This window comes from Accipiter gentilis, chromosome 3 (assembly GCF_929443795.1).
Source record: "Accipiter gentilis chromosome 3, bAccGen1.1, whole genome shotgun sequence".
Classification (NCBI taxonomy): Eukaryota; Metazoa; Chordata; class Aves; order Accipitriformes; family Accipitridae; genus Astur; species Astur gentilis.
In genome coordinates this window covers 11517473-11543270 of record NC_064882.1, presented here as the reverse complement: position 1 = coordinate 11543270, position 25798 = coordinate 11517473, and the positions used below count along the sequence as shown (strand labels likewise).

Sequence of the window (25798 nt, the reverse complement as noted above, 5' to 3'; positions counted from 1 at the left end):
AAACATTTTGTCATCTTAGATTCTCTATGAATGCAGCCTATTCTCTCATAGATGATCATTTTAAACTGTTATTTTATGCAGTGTTTTTTCTTTTACAGCCTTTCAGCCATCACTGAAGCCTCTGAAGAGTGGCAGTGTAACTGGCATTTTTTTTCCCCTTGTCAAATGCAAATCTCTCACCTCCCAAGTGTGAACATACAAAGCTCTCTTACTCTTACTGGCTTTTTTTTTTTTTTAAATAAGAAAATTAGGCCACAGTTAGCTAAGCAGAGTGACCTGATTCGTGCTGGATCAACATGTTATCAGCTCGAGGTTGTCACTACAAAGTAAGTGTGGTGAAGTCTGCCTGTTCCAACTAAAATCAAAGCAGTCTCTTGACATACAGCAGTGCTGAAGTCAGCAGTTTCTGCAAAGTGGGTCTAAATGCAGATTGAAAGATCTCTTCTGTGTATATATGTAACTACCAGTGCCAACCTAATTATTTATAATCAAATGCTTTTTGTCGTATTTTTACTCAGGAGGACATGAGAGAAAACAGTTCTAAGTGATTTTTTTTGTTCTTTGGCTTCTCCTTATCTATAAAAGATTGGGCTTTGTGAGGTATATTTAATGTTTTCTCTAAAGTAGGCCACCTGAGAGGTCCCATGGAGTAATTCACTTTGCTGAGTTAGCAGACGAGGCCAATGGACAGAGTCAAAAAAGATACTGCCAACTGTGAAGCGAATGAATCAATACCAGTGCAACTGAATCAGTTTGCTTCTTCCAATACAACAAGAAAAGCAGTAGCACAGATGCAGTATCTGACATACAGATTTAAAAAACAAATATAAACACACACACACACACACACATTGGGTTGGCTTTTATTGGAAAGCCTAGATGCAATCTATAGTTATCAATTTGTGGAAAATTCAGGACACATATAAAGTTAAGAAGGCAAATTAAAAGAACAATACAAATCAGACGAAATATACATCTCAAAATATCAGGATAGCATTTTGACTGGCATTGCCTAAAATACTTATAATCTCCTTTCTTTTTTTTTTGTAATATGCTGCTTTTAATTACGCATATTTTTTCTTTAAAAAGATCTTTTGTTTATATATTCCCCAAGGTCACTATTTCCTGCAGGAGCATGTCCAGATCACAAGTCTTTTTTAGCAAGAAATAGGCTCATTATACCTACTAACAAGGCCACTAATTGGCTTGATTTGACTTTATCTAAAATGATCACCAACAGATACTATAATTTGTTGTTTATTGGTGCCAGAACAAAGGAGAAGGAACTGGTACGTGTCAAGTAGAAGATATATTTCATTGTTGACATCTTATACAAGCTTTTCATATTCAAACAGAACAGAAACATATGACATAATTTAGAATATGAGCCTATTTCAACAGAGAGCACTTACAGCATGCTAAATACAGTGCTGTGGAAGAGCCACCCAACAGAACTGCAAACACCTAGCATTTTACATCTTTAAAAAGAATACGTAGCTCAATGACACGCCTCTGGGGTCTGACATATCATCCTCTCTAAATTTAGGGCCCTCAAGACTTCAAGGGTAAAAATACTAACAACTAATCTGTGCTTTCATTCTAATAGATGATTAGCATTCATTATATGTGTAATTAGTTCTGTATGCTCTACCAAATACACACATACAGTAATAGCACTGATACTGTAGATTCGGTAGCGACTTGGCTGGGAGAAATTCAAATCTGTTTATCAAACAATCCTAATGTGCAATTTAGAGTATGTAATACCATAGACTCTCAGAATACAAAGCAGTTAGAAAACTATTTTTATTACATCCACTTGAACCATTCATAGTTAAGACACGTTCACTTACTATGTTTTGTCATTATAATACATGGATAGAAATACTGTGTATATTTCAATGAACATCAAAAACCCCCAATTTTGTCTCATCTTAAAAATATTTATTTTTGTGGCTGAATTTAGTGCTCATGAGAGTAAAGCTCTAAGAATGGTTTCAGCCAAGATGTAGAACAGATGCCATAGATGCCACCATAGGCTTCCTGTAAGGAACCAGCTGCACACTTCAGTTCTGTCCTGCAGCAAATATACTGGGCCTTGGAGCAGAGCATGCCAAATCTATGCAGTGGTGTGGAGATACAGACTAGGCACTAGAATTGGACCTTCCTCTCCATCCCCAGGTTCAGTGTTCACAGTAATGGGATTTGATCTGCCAGCTGAAGGCCAGGAGATGAACCTACTGAACAGCCTGCCTGCCTAAAGAGCAATTCTGTAGCATCAGGTCAGAGGTACACTTCTATCTGGAGTTATTAACATCTAAAAGAGCTGTATTTATACAGAAGACAAAGTTGACATAACTGGATGAAACTACATCATTTCTTCTTCTTCTTCTACATACAATTTGCCAAGCACCTGAGACACTATTCTCCATTGTGAAACAAAGCTTCTAAAAAAACAACAGAAACCCCACCTGGTATGAATAAATGTCCATTTATTACGTTAGGGCTGGAAAAAGACAAGGAAAACCCAACCTATTAAAGTCTTCCATCATAATAAACGAGACTTATTTGGTTACTGTGCCTTCTAACAATGACTGATGAAGTGGCACTGGCCTGGGTGACAGGAGAGGTACAGGAGGGGAGGGAGCTGCGGTCTGATTCAGCCAGCCACTTCGGAGCGTCCCATCCTATCAGCAGAGTGATAGATGCACAGCTTTAAACCTAATACAAAAATATTAACACTTTTGGACATTAGTCATCACTGTTATATCTCTACAATATAATCCTTTATACTGTACAGCTATAACATAAAAGGTGCAATTCCTTTTTCTTTAAAAAAATCACACACAGCACATGTTTTTATCGTTTTATTTTTAAGTATAAACTTTTTTAAACACTTTACATAAATTAACTCCTCTGAGACTAATATTTGATGTACAGTAAATTGTAATTCATATAAAAATCCATAAACAACTTGTCTCACATAATTTACAAAAAAATCAGGGTTTCCTTTGCTTATCTGCAACAAGGATTCTACTTGCCATTTTCCCCCCAAGGCAAACCATGTTAGCATTGTAAAATCCATTATTAAATTCCCATGGTAGCATAAGTAAGTCACTTGTGCCAATGTCCTTTTAGAAAGCAGCACAGTTTAAAGCAGTTGGGTTGTCTATAAACAGTAATTTTTGCCCCACGTTTTAAAATTAACAGATATATACCACATCCTATGCAGTGAGAAAGAGAGAGAAAGAGAGAGAGAAAGAGAGAGACTACTTCTTGTAAGCAAAGGTCAACAATTCAGTAATATTTGGAAACACTGTATGGGTCTGTATCTTAATTAAATACAGTGCCTCAAAGGAACAGAGAGCCTGTTGCAAAATCTGTAGGCCTTTTTCTTTTCTTTTTTCTTCTTTTTTTTTTTTTTTTTTTAATACTTTTCAGTCCAACTTGAGTGCAGCGATATGCATATGTAAACATATTCTTTAAAGCAGATCACCTTTAAGGTCATTGAGAAAAAAAAAAGTTTTGTCATTAGCAGTATCATTCTTCTGGAAGGCGCTCTTTTCATTACAGAGTCTGTTTGGATTGTGCTACAGAAAAAATCTGAGCAAAGATGTAAGCTTAGGCTCAAGTAGTAATGCAGCAAAACAGTTTGGTCTCCTTTTTAGAAGACACTGGTACACAGTCTCTTTGGCAGCCTGAGCTAAGCCAGTGTGTTACCTCTTTCCTATCTCACTTTGTCTGAGGAACTGTATGTTGTTAGCGCTGTCTGCTAATTCTGGATATTGCTCCACAGAGAGTACATAGTACCCATCGTATCCTTGTACCTTTCCAGCACTTAGCAACTGCCTCTTTTCTCCTTCTGTCCACAACCGGGCGCCTTCCTCTCCGTCTCTTACTCTCTGTTGTTCTCTAGCCCAGGCACTGGAAAGAGCTCTTTGCCTGGCTTGCTCCAGTATTCGGGCCTTTTCCTCATCAAGTGTCATGCCATAGCGGACGTGAAGCGCTAAAGCACCGTATTGCATTTCAACATCAGCAAACCTACGAGTCCTGCCATTTACCACAGTGGTGGACTGGGAAACAGTGACATTGATGCCATTCTCCAGGGCCTTCCGCCCACTTGTCAGCCTCAGTGTCCCAAGGTCACTCTCGGGGGAGGTGGTCTTGATAAAATAGTGCGTGTCCTTTCCCTCAACGGTGAAATGCAAGTTTTCTAGGTAGTAGGCGTTGTTCAGAACAGCTGCCACTTTTATGCAGTCCTCATTTGCAATGTTGAGCACGTTTGTTTGCACTTTGCCTTGATTGACAGCAAGCATCACCCCTTTCCCAATCAGAGACTTCACTGTAGCAAACCACAGCCATGACTTCTCTCCACTGGATTTCCGTCTGCTGACCTGCACTTCTGCCATCTTTCCCAGGGAAAGGAAAGCCTTTGCTTGTCTCGCCACTTGTTGTTGCACTCCAGAAATTGGCTGTAAACAAGAACAGACAGAAGTTTTACCAGCCATCTGTAGCCCTCTAGATGCCAAACAGCCAGGCTTTCTTGGTGTGCTGCCCGTGGACAGCAACAGGATATGCCACAACTGACAGTGCCAAGGAGTTAATTAAATCTACATACTGCTTTTTCTGCTGAGTTACAAGAGTATTTTGTTTGATAATGTACAGTGCTTTTTCTCTTTGTCTCCCCGAGAACCTGCACAAAAATAAGATTTAACTTCAGAGGCTACTTACTGGGCTGCACAGGACAGACCTTTACAATACTAATACTTAATATGGGTAAGAGCTATCTTACTACAGTGTCGTGTCATCCTCTGAGCTTGTTTGACTATGATTCCTGTCTACCATGAGCCCATCCAAACTGAGGAGATTTTTGCAGGTCATGAAGCTGTGCTTTAGGACAGGAACAAGCCCTTCTTTATGCTGAGTCAGGAGATAGAGTCTCTCAGGTAGCTGCAGTCTAAGACCAAACTGCAGGGAGGCTCTCATAAACCCTCAAGCGGCTAAGGGAAGGAGGGGAATCAAACTGTAATGATAGTCTTTACAGTAAAAGAGAAGGAAGCAAACAGTACAGAGCAGTGAGGTGGAATACTAGGGACTGATGCCCTTTCTTGCAAATACCTGCAGAAACTGATAAAAGGGGACATGTGAAAAGGCTGTGGCCAATTCAGTTCTGCAAGCTTCCATTTCACTCCAAGTATCGGCATGCTGTCTAAAAGAGATGAGCAACTTCTCCCCCCAGAACTTCAGACAGGTGCAGTCCTGAATACAGGAGCGTACTTTGTTGACAACTAGCAAAGACAAGGGGCAATGAATGAAAAGAACCAACGGGCAAGTCTAAAATATGCTCAGTTGGTATTTCATGTTTTACCGTATCTGGGGTGTTCTTGTTGAAAAGGTAGGTGTGCTATAAAGGGGAGGAAATAAGAGGTGCAATTGTGAGGTGCAAAAGCACAAGATGGAAAAGCTAGAATAGGACAATCTGTTCAAGAAGTTTATTTTGACTTAAAAGCTGTATGTAGCCCAGTATGCTGGAGGCACTCTTGGTAAAGAGAGAGGATAGCTGGGGAATGGGACCTGCCAGCATAACTGCTGTGGTTGGCCAGAAGAGCTAGAAGAGCAGAAGCAGCTAGCAGGAATGGTTAGCTAGCACAGCTAGATAGCTGGGCAGCTCACATTATGGGGTCAACTGGTTGGGATGAGACCTTACAAGTGCACAGAATAGGCACATCTTATCTGTCTAACCCTGGGTCTTAACAGCTACAAGCTGTGAATGAGCTAATATTGATGGAGGTGGGAAGCAGACAGCTGCCCTAGCACTTGTCTCAGCAGGAAATAGATTTAAATAGCTTTGGCTGCACTTTTGAAAAGGAGTACTTAGTTTCTGTAGATGATCCAGTTTATCTTCCAATTGACCCCTTCTCCCTTCAGTAAAATACTGTTTAACCCATTTGATTCATTGCTGACAAATGAGGCAAAAGCCTGTTTATTTTTCCCAAATTTATGGGTGGGAGACCAAGCAGGAGTCATTAACAGACTCCTACAACCTTAATTCAGCCTTGCTGCTAATCAAAGCCTGGCAAGAGGCTTGCAAAGGCTTCTCTGCTCTGCCATCAGGGCAGCTTTCTGGAGGGGACAGTTCCTGAGGGAATTATGAATTGACTTGGATTCTCAACTCTTCCTGAACGTGGCAGATTCCTGTCTGCACTTGCTAACGAGTGTGGATTTCAGCTGTTGTAAATCCTACATGAAAGCTATCGAGCACAACATATATTCTAGCCAGCATGCTCATCAGTGAGAGCAGCGAGATGCTACAGCAACTTCATAATGACAAAGTTTGTTTATTTTTAACATGTATCATCTGAGCTCTGAAGCAAAACCTCAGAGCTCCGTAAAGCTCACTCACTCCACAGCGTTTCAAAATACTAAGTGGTTTGTGTGTTTACTTCTGGCTCCTGGTTGCATTTGCTTGTTCAACAATGAGTATCATAGTCACAGCTTCTTCCTACCTGAGAATTTCGAATCTTTGTTTTCCTCCCACTTCTCTTTCTCTCTGTCATGTCACATGCCCCTGGCACTTCTCACGTCGTTGAGCTCCTTCCTGAAGATTTTTGACAACTAGCTGCCTGCTCTCATCTCTTTGACCAAACTGGTTCTCTTCCTGGTGCACCTTTGCTGGTGTTAGTGGATAATTGCATTCTTTAGCCTTTGAGATCTAAATAAACAACCTCTGATAGTTCTTCACAGCCATGCCTGATGACAGGTCTCTTATCTTCTGATACAACCACCTTGCCTGGAGAACCTGCAATGCTCCTCCTTCACTGCTTCTACTGCTCATGGGAGACACTATTCTCATGCTGTGCTCTAAGGTCTTTCCCTGTTACTCACTCCCTGGCTATTAAAAAAATATATATAGCAGGTCACTTCATGCATGCAAACTTAGCTTCCATATGCTCCCTTCTGCCGGGCCACCCTTCTCATGATTTTTTTGTCTGAATTAGGTTGTAAGATTCTTCAAGATCATACCCACTTTTAATCTCGTAAAGTTCTCAATCACAATTCTTGTAAAGAGAGATCTGCTTTTGACTGCTCACAATGGGAGTACCTGTTGTACTGTCTCTTAACACTTCCTTCTTAACTGAGAACTGTAGGATTTTCGAGGGCATAGGTCTTTGATCAAGTCTGATTTGTAAATATAATTTTCTTAAATAGCAGATTTAGATTTTAATGTCCACATTTATTTTTTCCATTATTTAAAACGGTAGCAGGTTTTCAGGACTGAAGTTCATTTTTCTCCTCCCAAAGAACTTCATAAGCACCTGAAGTTTTGGTTTTATGTAATGTAATGGGTTTTACCTCAGGTAATTTAATTTTCAATATTTTATCTTTACATATAAAACGTGGTTAATATTAAAGAGAAGTAAAATTGTAGTGGTGCCCGGTATGCATAATTTATATCACCTGTTCTGTTTATTTCACAGTCTATTTTTACTTCAGTGTTCTTTTCTGCCTTCAGGCAGAGTGTTAGTACAGATCTAATCTCTGTAGCTTCTGCCATGAAACTCAAGACATCTTTAAAGGGTCTTAAACTTCTTTTCATTGATTATTGTCTTTCTGCATTTTTATTATTGCTGAAAGCAAACAAAAGCTTATTTAAAATGGTACCTAGCTTAGCAAATCTGTAAGAAAAAACATAATCTGTAATTTCTTAAATTCTTTTGAAAGGAGATAAAAATTACAGGTTTGAAAAGCACTGTTCAGATTTAATTTAGCAAGTAACTCTGTCAGGATTATCCATGCCTAATAAGATCTGAATAGAAGGGAACATTCTGTCTTGTTTCCTTTGTATGTTTAGTTTTGTTTCTTACTGGTATGTCCTCCCATTGCTGGCTCTTCAAAAGTTCATAAGAAGGTTCTGTTAAATCAAATTTTGGAACAGGGAAACCAGGAATGGCATTGTGCAGATGGAAGCCAAATGTCACCAGCCAGCTGTTAACATCTGAAAAAAAATTATTAAAAAAACAAGAGAAAAATGTTAGAATTGTTCTATATTTTGCACTCATACCATTTTTACATGGAATAGCTTTTGGCATAGTTGATTTCCTTCTGTAACATGAAAATTATTCAACAGTCTTCATTTTGGTTTGTATGGATTTGTGCTACAGCTAGAATAGCAAGCCTATACAGAAAACTTGAAGTTCTAAACCTATAAGAAAACTTCTGTCCTATGTAAGAGTTGCACTATGCTTGTTTGAAAGGCACTGGAGGTTTCAGCAATTCTGAAGGCCTCTGACTTCCAGAACTATAGGAGCACAATTAAAGTGAGATTTCCTTCTAATATAGCCTAAACTAATTGGGATTTCATGGTCAGGCTGAATGTGCTTTATGCAGCACCTTCATCATCAATACTGTAAAAAAAAGCAAAAAAGAAAAAGTACTGCAGAGCATATCCTGTCCTTTTGTTACATATGTTTTATTGTAATGTCTTCAAACTAGCCCTGAAATAACACCTATATGGTCAATTACCTTTTAAATGAATTGGCAGATATTTATGTTGATTCAAGAGAAATCTCCCCCTCTTCAAGATGAAGTTGGACCAATGAAATTAAAAGCTAATGAAATGTATTACAGTTGCATCAGTAAGCAGACAGGATACGTTATTTATGATACGTTTTATGTTCTGTTAAAAATAAATAAATTAGGGATGCCAACAATTAATTAGTTAACAATTGTTGGGCAAGAATGGGTTCTCTGCCTTGTTTCTGCCTTTCTACCCTATTTTTCCCAAATACTAAGCTTAGCAGAAGTTGGCAGAGTACTCCTTACCAAATCTAGTAGTTTTCATTTAAGAAAACCCCAAATAAGTGGAACAAGGAACCAAATTTTTCAATTGTTGAAAGAATAAAAAATATTTACCTTAAAATAATTTCTAACCTTTCCAGATAAATGATACGCCTCATGAGCCTTTGCATCTAAAACTGCCAGTCAGCCAAATTACTAATTGTAATTATAATCTTATATGAACAGTGTGTGTCCATGCATTCCATACATCAAATATGTTAAGAAAAGTACTAAGACTGTATTTTGAGGGCAATTTTTTAACTAAAAGTGCACCATTTTCAATGCCACAAAGGATTGTGATTGCAACTGCATGCCCTACAGCACATACTGCTAAAAGAGGACAGATTCAAAGGTCTGTTATGCTTGCTCCCAGGCAGCATGTTACCAACCCTGTTAATAGCTGCTGTTTGTTAAATTAATGCAAACCCACTTGATTCCCAGGACGCTTTTCTGAGTGGTAGTCTCACAACTCTTAAGGAAGTGGGGCTGAGCCCCTCCTCTAGTCTGACACTGTGTAAAATATTTCAGATTATTTACATCTATTCAAATATGAAAATTCAAATGTATCTGAGCCAGGCATTTTTCAGAAACTTCTGGTGACGTGCAGTCAGATTTTTTTTGTATGTAGAGTAATGGAAAACACTACACATCACTAACTCTAAACCCACAAAAAGCACATAGGTTCCCTAAGAACTCAATTATACAAGTGGCACGTTAGCAGCTTTTTGTTGCCAAAAGAGAAATTCACACTCCTTTTTCTATATCCTACTCCTCCTTCCCTGCTCCTGGCTGCGTACTCATTACTTTGTCCTGGCCCTTGAGCTTATTGGACTTCTCTTATTTAGCCAATTTACATTAGCAGCCTTGCAAAAACCTACCCTGGCAAATACCAACCAACTTCCAGTGAATATTTTCTGCCATGTTAATGAGTTAAACTGGTCACAGAAAGACCCCTCCTGCCCTTGCTACCTTACAGTCTCACTCCCTCGACTTGTTTTTTTTTGGTCCACCAATATGGACTTTTTACTGCTTAGTAGCCCAGAGCCATGAAGGAGCCTGACTCTAATCCACATGTGTGCTGGTTTTGGCTGGGATAGAGTTAATTTTCTTCATAGTAGCTGGTATGGGACTATGTTTTGGATTTGTGCTGAAAACAGTGTTGATAATGCTGAAATGTTTTTGTTACTGCTGAGCAGTGCTTGCACAGAGTCATGGCCTTTTCTGCTTCTCCCACCACCCCACCAGCGACTACGCTGGGGGGGGCACAAGAAGTTGGGAGGGGACACAGCTGGGACCGCTGACCCCAACTGACCAAAGGGATGTTCCAGACCATATGACGTCATGCTCAGTATATAAAGCTGGGGGAAGGAGAAAGAAGGGGAGACGTTTGAAGTGATGGCGTTTGTCTTCCCAAGTAACCGTTACACATGATGAAGCCCTGCTTTCCTGGAGGTGGCTGAACACCTGCCTGCCGATGGGAAGTGGTGGATGAATTTCTTGGTTTGCTTCGCTTGTGTGCATGGCTTTTGCTTTGCCTACTAAACCGTCTTTTATCTCAACCCACTAGTTTTCTCACTTTTACCCTTTTGTTTCTCTTCTCTATCCCACTGTGAGGGAGGTGAGTGAGTGGCTGTGTAGTGTTTAGTTGCCAGCTGGGGTTAAACCACAATAACATGTAAAGAGATTCTCATGAACGGTCTTTGAGGGGTTCTTACTCTTGTACTTGCTCAAGGAGTCTAGTTTTTTCATTATAAGAGCACTGCGTAATGCGTAACAGCATTGGAAGGAGAACCTAGGGCTCCTCTTTCCTCTCCCAGTGCACTGAGATCTCTAGCTGAGGCACCTTGTGTTACAGTTCAGTCTGTATTCCACTGCTACTCCAAAATGTACTTTGGAAAACCCAACTCCTCTCATACAGAGATGCTCTGAATTATCTCTGTGGGTCAACAGTCTAATACAAAAGCACCATAAGGACTGTGTAGGGCATGAGGTTTAGGTTTAGTTACCTAAACCTGAAAGCTAATAATGGCCTGTGGATGTTAGTCTTTTACGCAGGTACCTAAATGAATGTCTAAAGCTAGGTGAGATATTTTCAAGATCTCCCATTTGCCATTTCACTACTCTTGATAAGCGCGTTTGCCGTAATCATTCTCATTGTTAAGTGCTTAATGTTTCCTCATAAAGAACTTTTCCAAATAGGACATACTTAGGTACTTTAAAACCATGAATTCCAGTCTAAACTGGATGTCTATAGGTCCAGCACCCCCAAGCTAAAATTGCTTTGTTGATCTGGTTCTAAATGCCAAGTACTTTTCGGAACAATTATCTTCCCCTAGAATTTCTTTACTAATCTTCCCCAGACAATATCCTCAGCCTGTAACCCAGATAATCAGATTCCAAATTATAAGAACACAGAAAGGTAAATTTTGGAGCAAGTGGGAGACAGTATTGCAATTAAGCAACTTTCTTTTACCTGTGATATAGTCCTTCACATCATGTATTTTACTGGCTGGGTTGTTATTTCTAAACATGTACAAATTAAATGGAGCCGGATCCTTCCCAATTCTCTTCCAGATTTCGATATCGGGTGTTGTCCACCGGCCTGCCAGTATGTCATAATCTCTTTCTCCAAAGTGGACCAGCTTGGTCAGTGGGTCATACAAGCCTCCATGGAATCCGATTACCAGCTGGAAGTCAAGGTTAGAGTCGAAATAGATCTCTCCATAAGCAGTGTATTGAATTTGTTTAAGCATGAGACCATTGCTACTGAAAACAGCCAGTGGTGTCCCCGTATTGTCTGATGCAATGTAAAACTCATCTCCACTGCTAATTTCCATGGCAAAAAGGTGTCCTTGCAGATCATAGTAGAGAGATGTGATTTCAGAACTTGAGTGGTTATATACATGAGTTATTCTGGTTGGGTAAGTAAGGTCTGCGTAAAAAAACTGGAGATGCTGTCCAAGGCTAGTTTTACTGGAAACTCGTCGCCCAAGTCCATCATAACGGTAAATCACTGTCCAGCCACTGCCTTTGCTATAAACTCGAGTAAGAAGGCCCTTTGAACTGTATTCAAAGATTTCAGTACCCCTCTGACGCAGAAATCCATCTTCATCTAATCGGTACTGAACATCACCTAGTCGAGTTATTCTGTCTCTCAGGTCATAGCGAAGTGGCGTCAAACGGGCACTGCTACTGGGGTTGAGCAAGTGGAGGTTGCCATTCAGGTCATAGTTGTATCGCCACATTATTTTTTCATTCAGATAAACTGTCTGGAGCTGACCATCTACATCATATTCGTAAGCATATTTTGTGGTGTTGGCAAATGGCCCAATCTTAATTTCTCTTTTTGTCACTCGTCCCATGTTATCATACTGAATTGTAATCCAATACATTAATGACCGAAATATTTCATACTGAATTTCCTTGATGCGGCCATGTGCATCAAAGTGTTTTGTGTAGGTCATTACAGCTGTTGAAATGATCTGGTTAATATCATAATATATAACTCCAAATTTTCCAAATTGTTCAACTTTGCCAGAGATATCATCAAACTGGTAGAGATCAATAGGCAATGGGGTTTCATTGATGACACCTTGCATGCTAGTCACTCTGAAGCTATTGTCATAGCTGTAGTCAAATCGGGCATTTACCATTCCGTCTTCGCTAAAGCGGAAAATCTGTCTGTCAATCAGTGGGCCAATTTGCCTGTATCTAATGGTGCAGATAAAACCATCGCTTTGGAGGTTTACTGTTTTCAGGACTCCTGCTGTCTCATCGTAAGTAAAGCTAACTCTTGTGCTATCATATAAAATTTCTGAGAGCTTGGTCTGCCGTCTGTACTTGAATAATACTCTTCGGCTTGTCCCCAGGAAAGCAGTTTGAAGGAGCTGCCCTTCTTCATTGTAGTCCATTATAACAGAAGCATTACTTTCTGGGGGGTTGTATATATTCCGGTAATAGCCAATGGAGCGGATAGTCTGCATGGTATGACGAGCAACACTGGGCATGGTGACAGCAGAAAGCCGATCCAACAAATCATATTCAAAGATATACTGCCGTTGGCTATGAAGCAGAAGAACCATTGACTGAAAATTAAGAACAGATTTTTACCATGTGACAAATGGTGGAGTACCCCCCCATATACCGATACTATTTCTCCACAAAAATGTGACATTCCCACTTGAGAAAATTATCTCCTTTTTAATTGAGTTATCCTTGACCTTACATGTTGTTAACATCTCCCTGCCTAATTTACTTGGATGCTTAATTGTAAGGGGTTCTGTAATTAGTAGTTCCACATTCATAATTTGCTACTTGTTATGACTGTATCACTCTTTTATCAAGCACTCACAGCTAAACAGCAGATTGTCAATGGATTCAGATAAGTCATGTTTAATATGGGAAGAAGTAAAACTGTCTTAGAGCCATTAACTCACGAGGAGAACAACATATGGGAGATACAATTTCTTCCCTACAATTAGAGATGAAGAATTTGAACAGCCTGAGATTCCGGAGTACTGTGTTCTTGTTCTTTAAGCCTTTAAGACATAGGCAAAACAGTTGTATGATTATTTTTATCAAAAGGAGCTACTTGGAATTATTCTGACATTTTTCTGATGCATGGCTATTATGTATCATAGGTCTTGATTAAATTATGTCTGCAATGACTAGTAAACAGTATCTGCTGAGCCACAGCTTCAACAGAAATATATTTAAACCCCAGAAAGAAATGGATTCTCTTTTTGCATAGCAGGCATGAGATCTCACAAGGGGGATTTTCACAGGTATTTCTAGAGGGAGAGCTATCATTCAGTAACTGTTATATATAATGAAGATTCCTAATCTTTTGCCTATCGTTTATTTTGATGCTACAACATATAGCAAGTACAAATTGACAGCTGTAACTATTTAGAAACAAGAGTGTTCCTTGGTAGTGAAAAAAACCAACAGTGAAGAATTTACAAACAAATTATTTCCAACTGAATTACACTGCAGAGATCTAGTCCCTGTACCTTGTTTTAAGTGTTAAGATAAAAGGTAAATACAGATGCTTCTTGTTAGTCGGTGGCCTAAATAATTTAAAACCACATCAATTCCTAGCAATTAGCTACAGCGTGATTACATATCTATTGTATAAAACATTCCCCTAGGAATCACATGTTGATACTTAGAGTAATTGAAATGTGCTTCTACTACCTATTTTTGCTTTGTATGCAGCAGTCAGATGCTGCAGAATTTCAGCACATTCCAAGCATTTTTTAAAACCTGAGTGTTCTTTACCTTTTCCAAATATGTGTAACTCCAAGTTTTCCCATCAGCAAACACTCTAGACACTATCCTTCCCTGTCCATCATACTCTATTTTTTCACTAGTCGTCCCTCGCTGTATGCTGCCTATTTGACCTGTGGATGAATAGGTAACATTGACAGCCATCAGCTTGCTGCTCGGTAGCCACAGGGTGGGGTGCCCTGATGTGTCGTAGGCAATCCTCAGCAGAAATTTACGGTGGTCATCGTAGATCTTTTCTGTCTTTGTGGTTCGATCAAAGTCAACTGAAAGGAGGTTTCTGCCATTAACCTTTTTAAAGCAAACAAAACGACACAATAAATCATGCTGTTCAAACCCTAGCCACCTATTATTTCCACAAAGCTAGCTATTCTTTAAATACCATTTACAGTGATTGATTTGCTGTGTGCGTAAATTATTTTATCAACTTCTTGATACAAATGTAAGGCACTATATTAGCATCTACTTTAGAAGGTCTCATTATTTGAAGACATGGCCCAGAATTTGTTGCAATCTTGATGCTTCGTCAACTGTTAAGAAAATAGTGAAAGATGTGCACTGAAAACTTCTGTAATAAGTGGGGCCATTTCAGCAAACTACTTCTTTTGTAGGCAGTCCAAAGCATATCTAGCAAATTATTGTCAAAACATTCCCAGCAACCGCTTGTCCAGTTCGTAACAATCATGCTAAGAAAGAACTGAATCCTAATCCTCCACAGCAAATATTTTTCAAAACAGAAAATACAAAATTAAGATCTTCAAAAGCATGTTAAATCTTCAAATTAAGATTAAACAGTTTTTAGAACACAGACTTTCCCCTTCTGGATCAAATGGAAGTTTAACTCAGTATCCTATCCACTGCTGCAATGTATTTATGGGGCTGAAATCCTTAGTAGAGGATTATGTCTTTTGCCTAGTTAACTGACCACTTAAAGCCATAAATGACTGGAAGATTACTGAACCACTGAAAAAGTTATAAATTCTTTGAAGTTTATAACTATTTTGATTTGAAATTAAAGCCTTGGCCTAGATACATTTATGTTGAAAACTGTATTTTTTATATATGTAAACGATAGCGGTGGATAGTGATTTGTATGCAATACTTTTACATTGAAATCCCCCTCACCCTTTCAGTGTTGTAAATACACTAACTTTCAGTTTCATTGAATGGCTCTCATTTTTGTACTTATGAAAGGAAAATGTCTGGTTTTCTTTTCCTACATTGGTATCTTTGCAATTCTCTGTTCTCCCTCTGCGTTGAACTGTATTTTAGTGTTTTCAACAGGCCCCTAGGATTTCTTTGTTCATTTGTAAACCCTTTCTGTATCTGCTGTGTCTTTTTAAAGTTATTCCAGGTGGGGATAAAACACTGATAACTAATATTTTTCAACACTGTATTTTGCTAACATTTGGCAAATAGGGGACAAACGGACATACAGCTAGGTGTATTAAGAATTTTTTTCAATTCCTTTTCAAGTACTCGATGTATACATTACAAAGAGGTGAAGAAAGATGGCTAAATAACATTCACAAAAGAATAAGAGAAGAGATATCCTGACCAAAGAAATGACTGGAGGATTTTTGCAGTTTTGAGGGCTGCATGTTCAAAAATCCATACATCATGGATGTTGGTACTTACACCCTAAGGCTGATAAGCTTCTAAAAGATCAATATAAATTAGATTCATTATTATTGGCATAAAAGATATTAAAGTACTAGTGAAGAGTCATAGGCAAATAATAATAAAAAAATCCTACAAATGTTCAGTTTTGTTTATGTCTGTCTGTCTATCTATCTACATTACCTTTCTCTTTTTTAATATGAAATCACTGGCATGAGAACAATCTGCACTATCAATTTAGGAACAAAAATCATGTTGTCATGTAAATCTTCTAAGTAAGGAACGCACAGTCTAGCAGATGCGGAATAGCTACTTTATCTATTTAATTAGCCATCAAATGTTATTTAAATATACTTTGAAAAATCAACACTACAAAACTGATTCTAGAAGTAGGTTAAACTGAACTATGAAACATTCCCATTCACTTCTGTCCTGGTTTCAGCTGGGATAGAGTTAACTGTCTTCCTAGCAGCTGGTACAGTGCTGTGTTTTGAGTTCAGTATGAGAAGAATGCTGATAACACACTGATGTTTTCAGTTGGTGCTCAGTAGTGTTTAGACTATAGTCAAGGATTTTTCAGCTTCTCCTGCCCAGCCAGCGAGAAAAGCTGGAGGGGCACAAGAAGTTGGCACAGGACACAGCCAGGGCAGCTGACCCAAACTGGCCAACGGGGTATTCCATACCATGGGACGTCCCATCTAGTATAGGAACTGGGGAGTGGGGGGTGTGAGGGAATCGCCGCTCGGGGATTAGCTGGGTGTCGGTTGGCAGGTGGTGAGCTATTGCCCTGCGCATCACTTGTACATTCCAATCCTTTTATTACTACTGTTGTCATTTTATTAGTGTTATCATTATCATTATTAGTTTCTTCTTTTCTGTTCTATTAAACCGTTCTTATCTCAACCCAGGAGTTTTAATTTTTTTCCCCGATTTTCTCCCCCATCCCAATGGATGGGGGGGAGTGAGTGAGTGGCTGCTTGGTGCTTAGTTGCTGGCTGGGGTTAAACCACGACAACTTCCTTTTTGTCTTTTTTATTTTTTTGGACTTCCTCATTTTCAGGTAGTTTTTGTTTAAATTTTCAAACATCTAATATGCACTCATTTGCCTAGTTTCACTCTTAAATCTTGTTTAGCTTTTATTTCTCAGCCTCTCCCACACGTGCCTGCACTCATCTCTGTGTCTCCCTCCCTGTTTTGCTGCTTTGATTTTTTTCTTCCCTTTCTCTCCATCTTCCCTTCCTTATTTTACATTTAATTATGATTTTTAATTTTCTTGTCTACCTCTCAGGCTTAGACACTGAAGTGAGAACGGGCACTTCTGATTTCTGAATTGGCAAAGAGGGAAGGGTGGTTTTATGGTTAAGGCAGATGTCCAAGCAATTGTGGCTAATTTCTTGGCTAAGCACATCCTTCCGGTGTAAATTGCAGCGAAGTACTTAATCTGGCTGTCTCACTGCCTTATCTGCTAAATGGGATAATAACATCCCTTGCCTTCTCACTTTCCATCTGTCTGGTCTGTGTAAGGGCAGGATGCAAGGGGAAAGAAAGGAAATGCCTCTTTCTCCAGCCAGATTCATGCTTCCAGATTCTGCTGACAGAGCTCTTCCATTCAGACATGCGAGCTTTTGGTGAAATTTTGGCTGTGCTTGCATAATCTCATAATACAAGTGGCAATTATAATAACAACAACAAGTTTTGGTGATATAGCTTCTTTCATTGGACAGTATGGGGCTGGAATAACATATGTCAGCTAAAGTACTGCCTTCAACTGAAGTGTTTCTTAACAACAGCTCTGCTACCAAAATGCTTTTACAGCAAAACTTGAACATGTTTATTGTGGCTAAGACAGCCACACTCCAAATATATTTGAAACCTCTGGGTTTCATTATGATAAAAATAGTAATTCAGGAAATTTTCCATGAAGAAACACTTAATGACACAAAGCTGAATCTCTTGACAGTCCCCACCTACTGTCCTGCTACGTTTCAGTAAGTTAGGTGTCCATCTATCCTGCTCTGTTTTAACACCTGTTTTTCTTTCCAATGAGAAGCATGAAATCTGACTGTAATTCCTCCATTAGGAGTAGGGGTATATTGCTGTGCCTTATAGAGAGATTCAAGAGGTAACGTGAAAACCGGGGACCTCTGCAGGGCACAGAGCGTGTCAGGTCTCAAGAGGAGGCAGAGCAAACTCCTCCTTTGAGCTCCCTCATCTATTTTACCTATCTACTCTGGGTGCATCCCTTGAGCTCATACCAGTTCCTTTATTTGAGACGCTTGTGAGTGAGGGTCTGTCTGGCCTCAATACAAATGCCCCAAACCCACTCTTTCATATAAAGGACTGTCAGGACCTCTGCCAAAGGCCAGCCTACAGACCAAACATACAGGTCCAGGGACAAAACTAGGTTATTGATCAGTTACAAAACAAGTCTAACAAAAGTAAGATTGACAGAGGATGGTTGAGTTAAGGGAGGGTAATGTAATTCCCAATTAATTTCTTTATAAAGAATACTAGTAGTGGGTAGAACTAATAAAAGATAGAAAACCAAGAGAGTACCTGAGAGTATACTTTGTAATGCTAGATACTGCATACACATAATGCAGTGAGTGTCATATATACGAGTACATTTACTGGCAATACATTTTGTCACTGTTTTTTGTCTACGTTTGTCTTCTTTGCAGCAAAATGTTACTGACATATCTGTAGATGGAAATGATGAGCTTCCTCAGTTATTCCTGTTCTTTCTGTTGTTTTCTTTCTCTACTTTCCTACATCCCCGAACCCACTCCAAGTGACATTTCTGTAGTATCTTTCCCATGTAAATCAATTTCAAAAAACCTTCCCATTTTTTTCTTTGCTGACAAGTTTCTTTACTTTTTTTTTGAGGCATTTTTCTCTTATTAGCCCATATTCTCTGCCTGCCCTAGTTCTCCCATTTGTGCATACGCTTTTAATTACTACTATTTTATTCTAATCTATAATCTCTCACTTTCCCCTCCATCTTGTTAAATCATCCCCTCTTCTCTGCTGTTCCTTTCTTCTTGTTAACTCTTCCAAATTAAAGTTGCCCATGACATTTGTTTCACCTCCTCTGCACTTGAATGCCAAAATTTTGCTTCACTTTTGAGAGCTGGACTCATGGTGATTTGTTTCAATGCCAAAACCAAATGCCATTGGTGTGGTCATTTTATTTTCCCTTGGGCTTCTTTCACAAATGAATTGGCAGGTATATTATCCCACTGTTCTATGTAATGACCTGCCTATGAACCAGAACCACAAGGATGAGCTCCAGAAACATAGCTTCCTTTTCCTTATGCATGTAAGGCAGCCATAGCTAGGTACAAGTATGTTGTTCTTAAGCAGCAGCTACTGTGCAAAGTCATTCTTCCTTCTTGGAAAAAATCCATTCTTCTTGCAGAGCAAGTGGTAGAGAGGAATAGAAGGAGTATGACAGCATTCCCTCTTTTCTTGTCCCGAAGGAAGATATAAAATATTGTAAGATTTAAAATGGCATGTTACATCTTAGAAGTTGAGTGGTCTGAAATGACTTACTTTCACTTGACATATTGCCTAGGCCTTATATTTAAGAACTGGGTTCAGTTCTAATACTATGTCAGACCTCTGATCTGGTCTTGAAATGGTCTCCTGGCAACCCAATTTTAAATGCTTAATCTATGTTGTCTTTACCAAATATCTGTCATAAATCATAGTTTGCTTCCTACTTATATTTCACCCACTGTATAGGAAGAAGAAATGCCAACAAAATGGTAAAGACATATGTTAGAGGAATATGCTGTACACATGCACACACAGTTAAACCCTTTCTACCATAAATAAGTATTAGTACAATTTTATTTAAAATAAAAAAGAAAGAAAATCCTAGGACTGTGCTAACTTAAGGTAATTTAAAACAAGATTCAAAATGAGGTGTGTGAATTCAGTACCAGAAACAAAAACAGTGAAGGAAAGCAGAAAATTGTGCTTCTATCCCAATTAATTCTAATGCATTCCGGACTAACAATAACAGTTTAAAGTCCACAGAAAAGAGCAATTAATAAGGAAGAACAGCCAATAAATGAAGTAATAAAAGCAAGTACTTCCAGCTCTACAGTAAGCTTGTCTACGGTAAATATTCTGTGGTTGTTGGATGGCAATACCTACAGAAATGTATTTACATTTCCTCTCACTTAATGAGAGTGCAGTAGATACCACGCATGCTTGCGTGCTTACCCGAAGCTTTCGGCCAAACACATTGACTTTTCCCTGGGCTTGCTCTTTCCGGAATCGCCACTCCACCAGGTTCTGCCCGTTCTCCCCCGGGAGGGTCATGTTTCTCTTTGCCACTGTTGGGTTGGCAGTGCCAGCCAACACGTGCGGCTCTGTCTGATAGTGTGAGTCCAGGCCGCTGGCGTACAGGATTCTCAGCGAGCCATCATAACCAATCTGGTAGCTATTTCTTAACTGATCTGAAAAGGCAAAAAAGAGAAGCACAGGTTACCTACCCAGGTTAAGAGTCTGCCTTTGTCCTGTAACACTTTATGCAGTATGTGCATGTAATGTCTTGACTTCACATAACTGACCCAATGGTAAAAAACACCCAGGGTGAGATTGGTCAGAGTATCTGTATCACATGAGAGCACAAATGCCTTTGGGACATATCTTCAAAGTCGCTTAAACACTTAAGAAAATCCCACCCTCAGAGTATATTCTTTGGACTGGCACAAAACACATTTTCTGCTGTTTCATTAGGCATTTTTGGCCTAATTCTAAGCATACTATGACTACTGACTTTTGCAAGGATGTGGCTGCTGGAACGTCACATGCTATTTTAAAGCTAAAAATCTTACTTCATGCTATTTCTACACCTATTCCCTTTCAATCCATTTCTCTCTCCGAGATTCCCTTTTAATGCAAAGTAGGTATTCTGACTACTTCCCATAGCTGTTTACAAAAGCTATCTGGTTAGAAAACATATTTAATTCTGCTCTCTTTGCAACTCCTTCTTTCTCTGAACTGTTCTTTCTATAGGTGTATAAAAACATGTATGTTATCACCCCTTCCTCCAAACACTATGCCTCTAAAGTTTCCCTCTAACGCATCTGATTGGAGCTGCTTGTACCATAAGAAAACAGTTTTCAGGTTAGTATCTGCTGAGAAATCTTTTGTTTACAGTACCTTGAACCATGGTATAGAAGGAATCGATTGATGATAAGTTGGAAGTGATGCTGACATCTTCCTCTCTGCTGGATGACTGAATGTCCACTGTAATGGCCCTTTCCATTTCCCCATGAAGGTTAGTGACAACTCCAGTTGGGAATGTAACATTTGTTAGACGGCCCTCGCTATCATAGCTAAGAAAAAAAAAGAGTCCAGAAATGATACACAGCAGGAACAAATTGTTTTCATTTACAAGTAAAATGAACAACAATACCAGCTACTCATATTGTTAAGGCGCGTTTGCTTTTTTGTGCATGGGATAGGCACAGCAAAGACTTCAAACGTGCTTTGAAGTAGTCAAAAGACTGCTTAACATACAGGAGCCTCAATGGTGATAGCAAGAGCAAACAGATGGATCTTCAGCTCTGCATATTATTCTTTGAAGTGTGACCAGATCCTGCTGCACATCTAATTCTCCATTTCAAAGGCAGCATATTTATTGGTGCTAAATTCCATAGCATTCTGTACTCACTCCCTATTATTGGGCTAGATTTTGCTGTTACTGTAGGAATCCTCAAAATTTTTCATAAAGAGGGTAGCTCAATAAGAGTGTCTCTTGGGCCTTTCCTATTCAGTGATTATGCAGACCACCTGCCCTCCTGTTCCTGACTGCTTAACATCCCTTGTATTATTAAGAGAAAGAATCTGGTGTAATATTTAATCTACTTAAGCTGCTTGTAGCTGGAAATCAGAACAGCTAGGATATATAACTCGTTAACTGCCTGTGGATCATAGTTTGAGAATTGTGGCATAAACCATGCAGGAGATGGTTTTTTTCTGGCTCTACTGATATTTCTTTAAACCAACAGCTATATATCCATTTAATATGAATAGGTAGATACAATTTCTGTAACTGAAATAGACCTATGACATCTAAACCATGTCTTTTCCTATGCTCTGTTAGGTATACTCCATTGGTACAAGACCCGAGACCATGCTCACATCCAGACATGCACTGTGGTCCCAGTATAGAGAGGTAAAGCATTATGTGAGCTTCAGGGCATAAAACTGCCTTTAAGATTAGCTCTTCCAGTACCACAGCCTAGGTGTTCAGCTGAGGCTCCTTGTTTAGAAGTACAGCCTGCCTGTACCTGCAATGGGGAGAAACAAGTATCCAAAGGGTGATCCCAGGCCTACATATGACCTGTTTGCTCTCAGAAGTTTTCCATCCCTCTCCTGTGACTGTGTAGTGGGAAGCTGAAGGAAGCTTTAGTCTCTTAAAGTAACTAGAACATGACCCTGCAGGTCCTCACAGTGCGCTAGACATTTCATGCTTACAATTATCATCAAAATTGCTCCTTCTGGGAAAGAAATGCAAAAACAACAACAAAAAAACCAACCCAAAAAAGCCCCAAGCATATCACTGAGGCTACAGAAACTCTTTTTCTTAAATTGAGAGAATTAATTCCAAACAGTTTTAACCCACAACACACTAACGTTCTCTGAACAGCATGAGTACTGCACAGCGTTGCTGTAACTGAAAGGATTAGGTTAAGAAATGTTTTTTTCCAGTTTGCTTACTCTGTAGATTTGACAGCTTTTTGCAAACAGTCATTTCCATCCTTTTAACACAGTTGATTTCCTTTGTTTATATAAGACTTTCACTTAGCAACAGGAAAAAGAAAAGCATGTTTAAAAATCAGAAACCATACAGCAAGCCAGGGAAATCAAGTGGGGAAACTTATTTTTTGAAGTACATTTCAAGATAATGGGGTTTCTTCCAGTGTGTTTCTAGCCCTAATTTTGGCTCTTTTTCACATACTGGACTTGGCAAGCCGAGATACTGCGTTTATGCGTGAGACCGAAACAAACATACCAATGTTCCTTGTGCATGAATGTGACTTCTAGCCTATTTATGACCTTCAGTCTCATTCCTCAGTTCCATAAACTTATTTTATTTTCACGCACAACTTCCCTTTTCAACTCCCAGGGGAACATATATTGTGCAATTAGTGTCCTTTTCTATTTTCCGCTTTCTGTTTGAAAATGGTATCAAATTATTTTGTTGGGAATTACTTGCGTCCTTTGATTCCAGTAGCCAAGTACTGGTCTTTATTTCAAACAATGATTACTAAAGCTGCAGGTGAGATTTCCCTGAAAGAAGAACTTACCAGAATATTTGTGAGAAATTGTCATATATCTGAGTATACCACTTGAGTTGGAAAATGTTACACATCAGTAGTATTCAGTAGTGTGTGGCTTCACTGCAGTATGCAGTGCTAAACACCACAATTCTTGTTTTACGCATACTTGCTTCCACATTATTATTTTTTGACTCCGTGCCTGTGGTTCCTGAACTGGTCTCTTCTTTCACGAATACATGAAAGCACATCATGAGCCTGAGATAAGCAGCTAATATTATTACAGTGTGGGAGAGTTCAAAGATCAGCAGAAAATCATGCTACACATTCATGTTCTTAAGAACATGAGTTTAAAGCTGCAAGAATCTTAAAAGCCACAATTGCTTGGTTCAGGCATCCTATTGCATGAAGAAACTGTGACTGAGATGTGAAAGGTAAGAATAGGATTTCTCATACTTTTATAGGCAGGAACAAAAAGAAGGGAAATAGGTCTTTCTACAATTTACTACATATTCCATTTTATGATGGATTGTAATGTGCATCCTTCATTTTGTTCACAGCACATCGAATACTAAACTTACTTTATACTTGATATCTTTTTGCTGACAATGAAAGCCTTATCAATGCTCAGCATAGCAACATCACTCATACCTTTGGGCATTCCTCTGCCATTTTTCTTATTACATCCAAATATCCTTGCATTCTGCTGCCAAGGTGAATTTATTCATCCAAGATTGTCAGTTTTAGACTGAGAGATTTCTTTTACCTGCCTAGTGTTCTAATATTGAAATTCCCCTAAAAGGAGTGAGATCTAAAGTGTAGAGGGCTAGTGCCTATATTTGGCATTTCACAGCCTCTTTGATCTTTTCATCCAAACACAAGCTCAGGCACATGTGTTACCACAGAGCCCTCTGATCTTTCTCCTGTGCCAGGCTCCACAGCAAAGCCATTCAACCAACCTCTTCAATTCCTCAAGAGCAAGTTGCACATAAACTTTTCAAGAATCTAAACCAGGAACTTGCTCACTGGGCGTGACCACATGTGCATTAATCCCATCAACTCATTTCCATTTGCATTAATGTAATGATCTTCATATTTGGTCAATAACTACAGAAGACAGCAGCAGGGGTAGCTGCCACCACCTAGCTGAAGTTCCCATTAGATCAAATTATTTTTCTTCTTTAGGATGACCTGCCACTCCAGATAGTTCTCCCCTTCTGCAGTGAGAATTTCTCAGAGATAATGATTATCAGCTTCCCAGATTCTTGACCTTTTGCTCTTCACCTGCTGGAAGTCTCTCTTCCATTGTTCATCTCCTTTAGTTTTAATTACATTCCTTCCCAGACCATTTTCTGTTCTAGTCTATGCAGGACACTTCACTTTGCAGTGATAACTTCCTGGTAAGCCTTGTCAGTGATGGAAATGCCCTAGTTTCTTTATTTCTGACTTGTTTCTCATGTGCATTGTATCTTAGTTTGGAGCACATTTAGCTCAACCCCAACTTGCAGAGCATTATTAATGTTTTATATCAGAAGTTACTCCAACATAAAATAGGGAGCTATAGAACTGAAGTGTATAGTAAAGGTTGCTGCTACAGCCAATTGCTAAGTTATGACTGATACTGTTTTTCCACAGACCTCTGCAGCACACTCCCTTAACAAAATAAATCCTGTAATTTTTTCTTTTTTTTGGCTATTGTAAACATGTCAGGTTGAAGAGCAAGGTACGCCAGTTCCTGCACATTTCACATAACAAGACATACAGTGCAAATGTGTATTATGCATTTCTTTAAAGACTAGTTACAGATTATACTATTAGTTGCGATACTGTAATAGAGAAATGAGGCATGAATGCATTTCATAATATAGACATGTATAATTTTGACAGTAAAATGGAAAGTACTGTTACATTCTCACTCAACACGCATCAGGCATTTCCTCTATGTATCTCAAATTATGAAGAGTGACTGAAAAATTTATGGAACATTACCCTACTTGTTTCAAACTATTCGTTGGAAGCCTTATATACCAAGGTGCTGCTTCTTGGCAGGTGAGAACAGAAGGTTCAATGTTGACTTCCAGAAGTGCAGTGTGCTGTTTTTTTAGGTGTGTACTCACTATGTCGACACATACTGAAAAATCTGTCCTAACCTGGCAATGAAATGTCTCCTTCAGCTTGTTGAGGCCACGAAGCTCACATTTACATAGAAGACCATTATATTTAACATTAAAGAGTGTCAGTTTCCAGATACATTCTTTTCACTTAGCATACTGCAAGTTTAGTCCCTCCCAAATAGTGAATTCACAGTTGGAAAACTACAGTAAAGAGAAGCCACCTTGATAGGGTATCACTGCATTGCTAAACCAGTAACAAAATCGTTACTTTGCTGATCAAAAGGAAACAAACCCATAGTTCATATACGATCACTTTTGTTATCATTTCATCACCCCTGCAGAGCTCTCCTGTTCTCTACTGGTTTAAAATAGGGCACGGCAACTTACTGGGAGCTCTAGTTCTGACCATCTTTAACCATTATGTGGATTGCTGAAAGAGAGGAAAAGACTCTCAACTTCAACATAATGAAATTTGTTAATTTCTTCCATTTACTTCATTTCTGAGTTGCTTTCCTCATTTTGATATGCGTTTTTGCTTTTTATTTGTCTGAAGAGTGACTGAATGAACCTGCTAAGAATGAAAAAAGTAAAAATAATCTATAGATGCATGGATACGCAAATGATTTCTTTTTTTTTTTTGGC

The 25798-nt window shown here is 39.0% G+C and overlaps 1 protein-coding gene across 10 annotated transcripts in view; it reads right to left on the bottom strand.

The window, feature by feature from the left end:
* Window positions 1–2861: 2861 nt before the first annotated feature.
* Window positions 2862–25798, bottom strand: part of TENM3 (teneurin transmembrane protein 3) — a 478347-nt gene continuing 455410 nt past the window's right edge. For all 10 annotated transcript variants that reach the window (XM_049792479.1, XM_049792524.1, XM_049792519.1 and 7 more), the window contains 6 exons: window positions 20920–21095; window positions 19975–20210; window positions 14119–14415; window positions 11312–12923; window positions 7866–7996; window positions 2862–4472 (listed from right to left, as the gene is read on the bottom strand). In XM_049792479.1, coding sequence (XP_049648436.1) covers window positions 3717–4472; window positions 7866–7996; window positions 11312–12923; window positions 14119–14415; window positions 19975–20210; window positions 20920–21095 — 3208 coding nt within the window. In that variant the 3' untranslated portion in view covers window positions 2862–3716. The remainder of the gene's footprint in view (window positions 4473–7865; window positions 7997–11311; window positions 12924–14118; window positions 14416–19974; window positions 20211–20919; window positions 21096–25798) is intronic.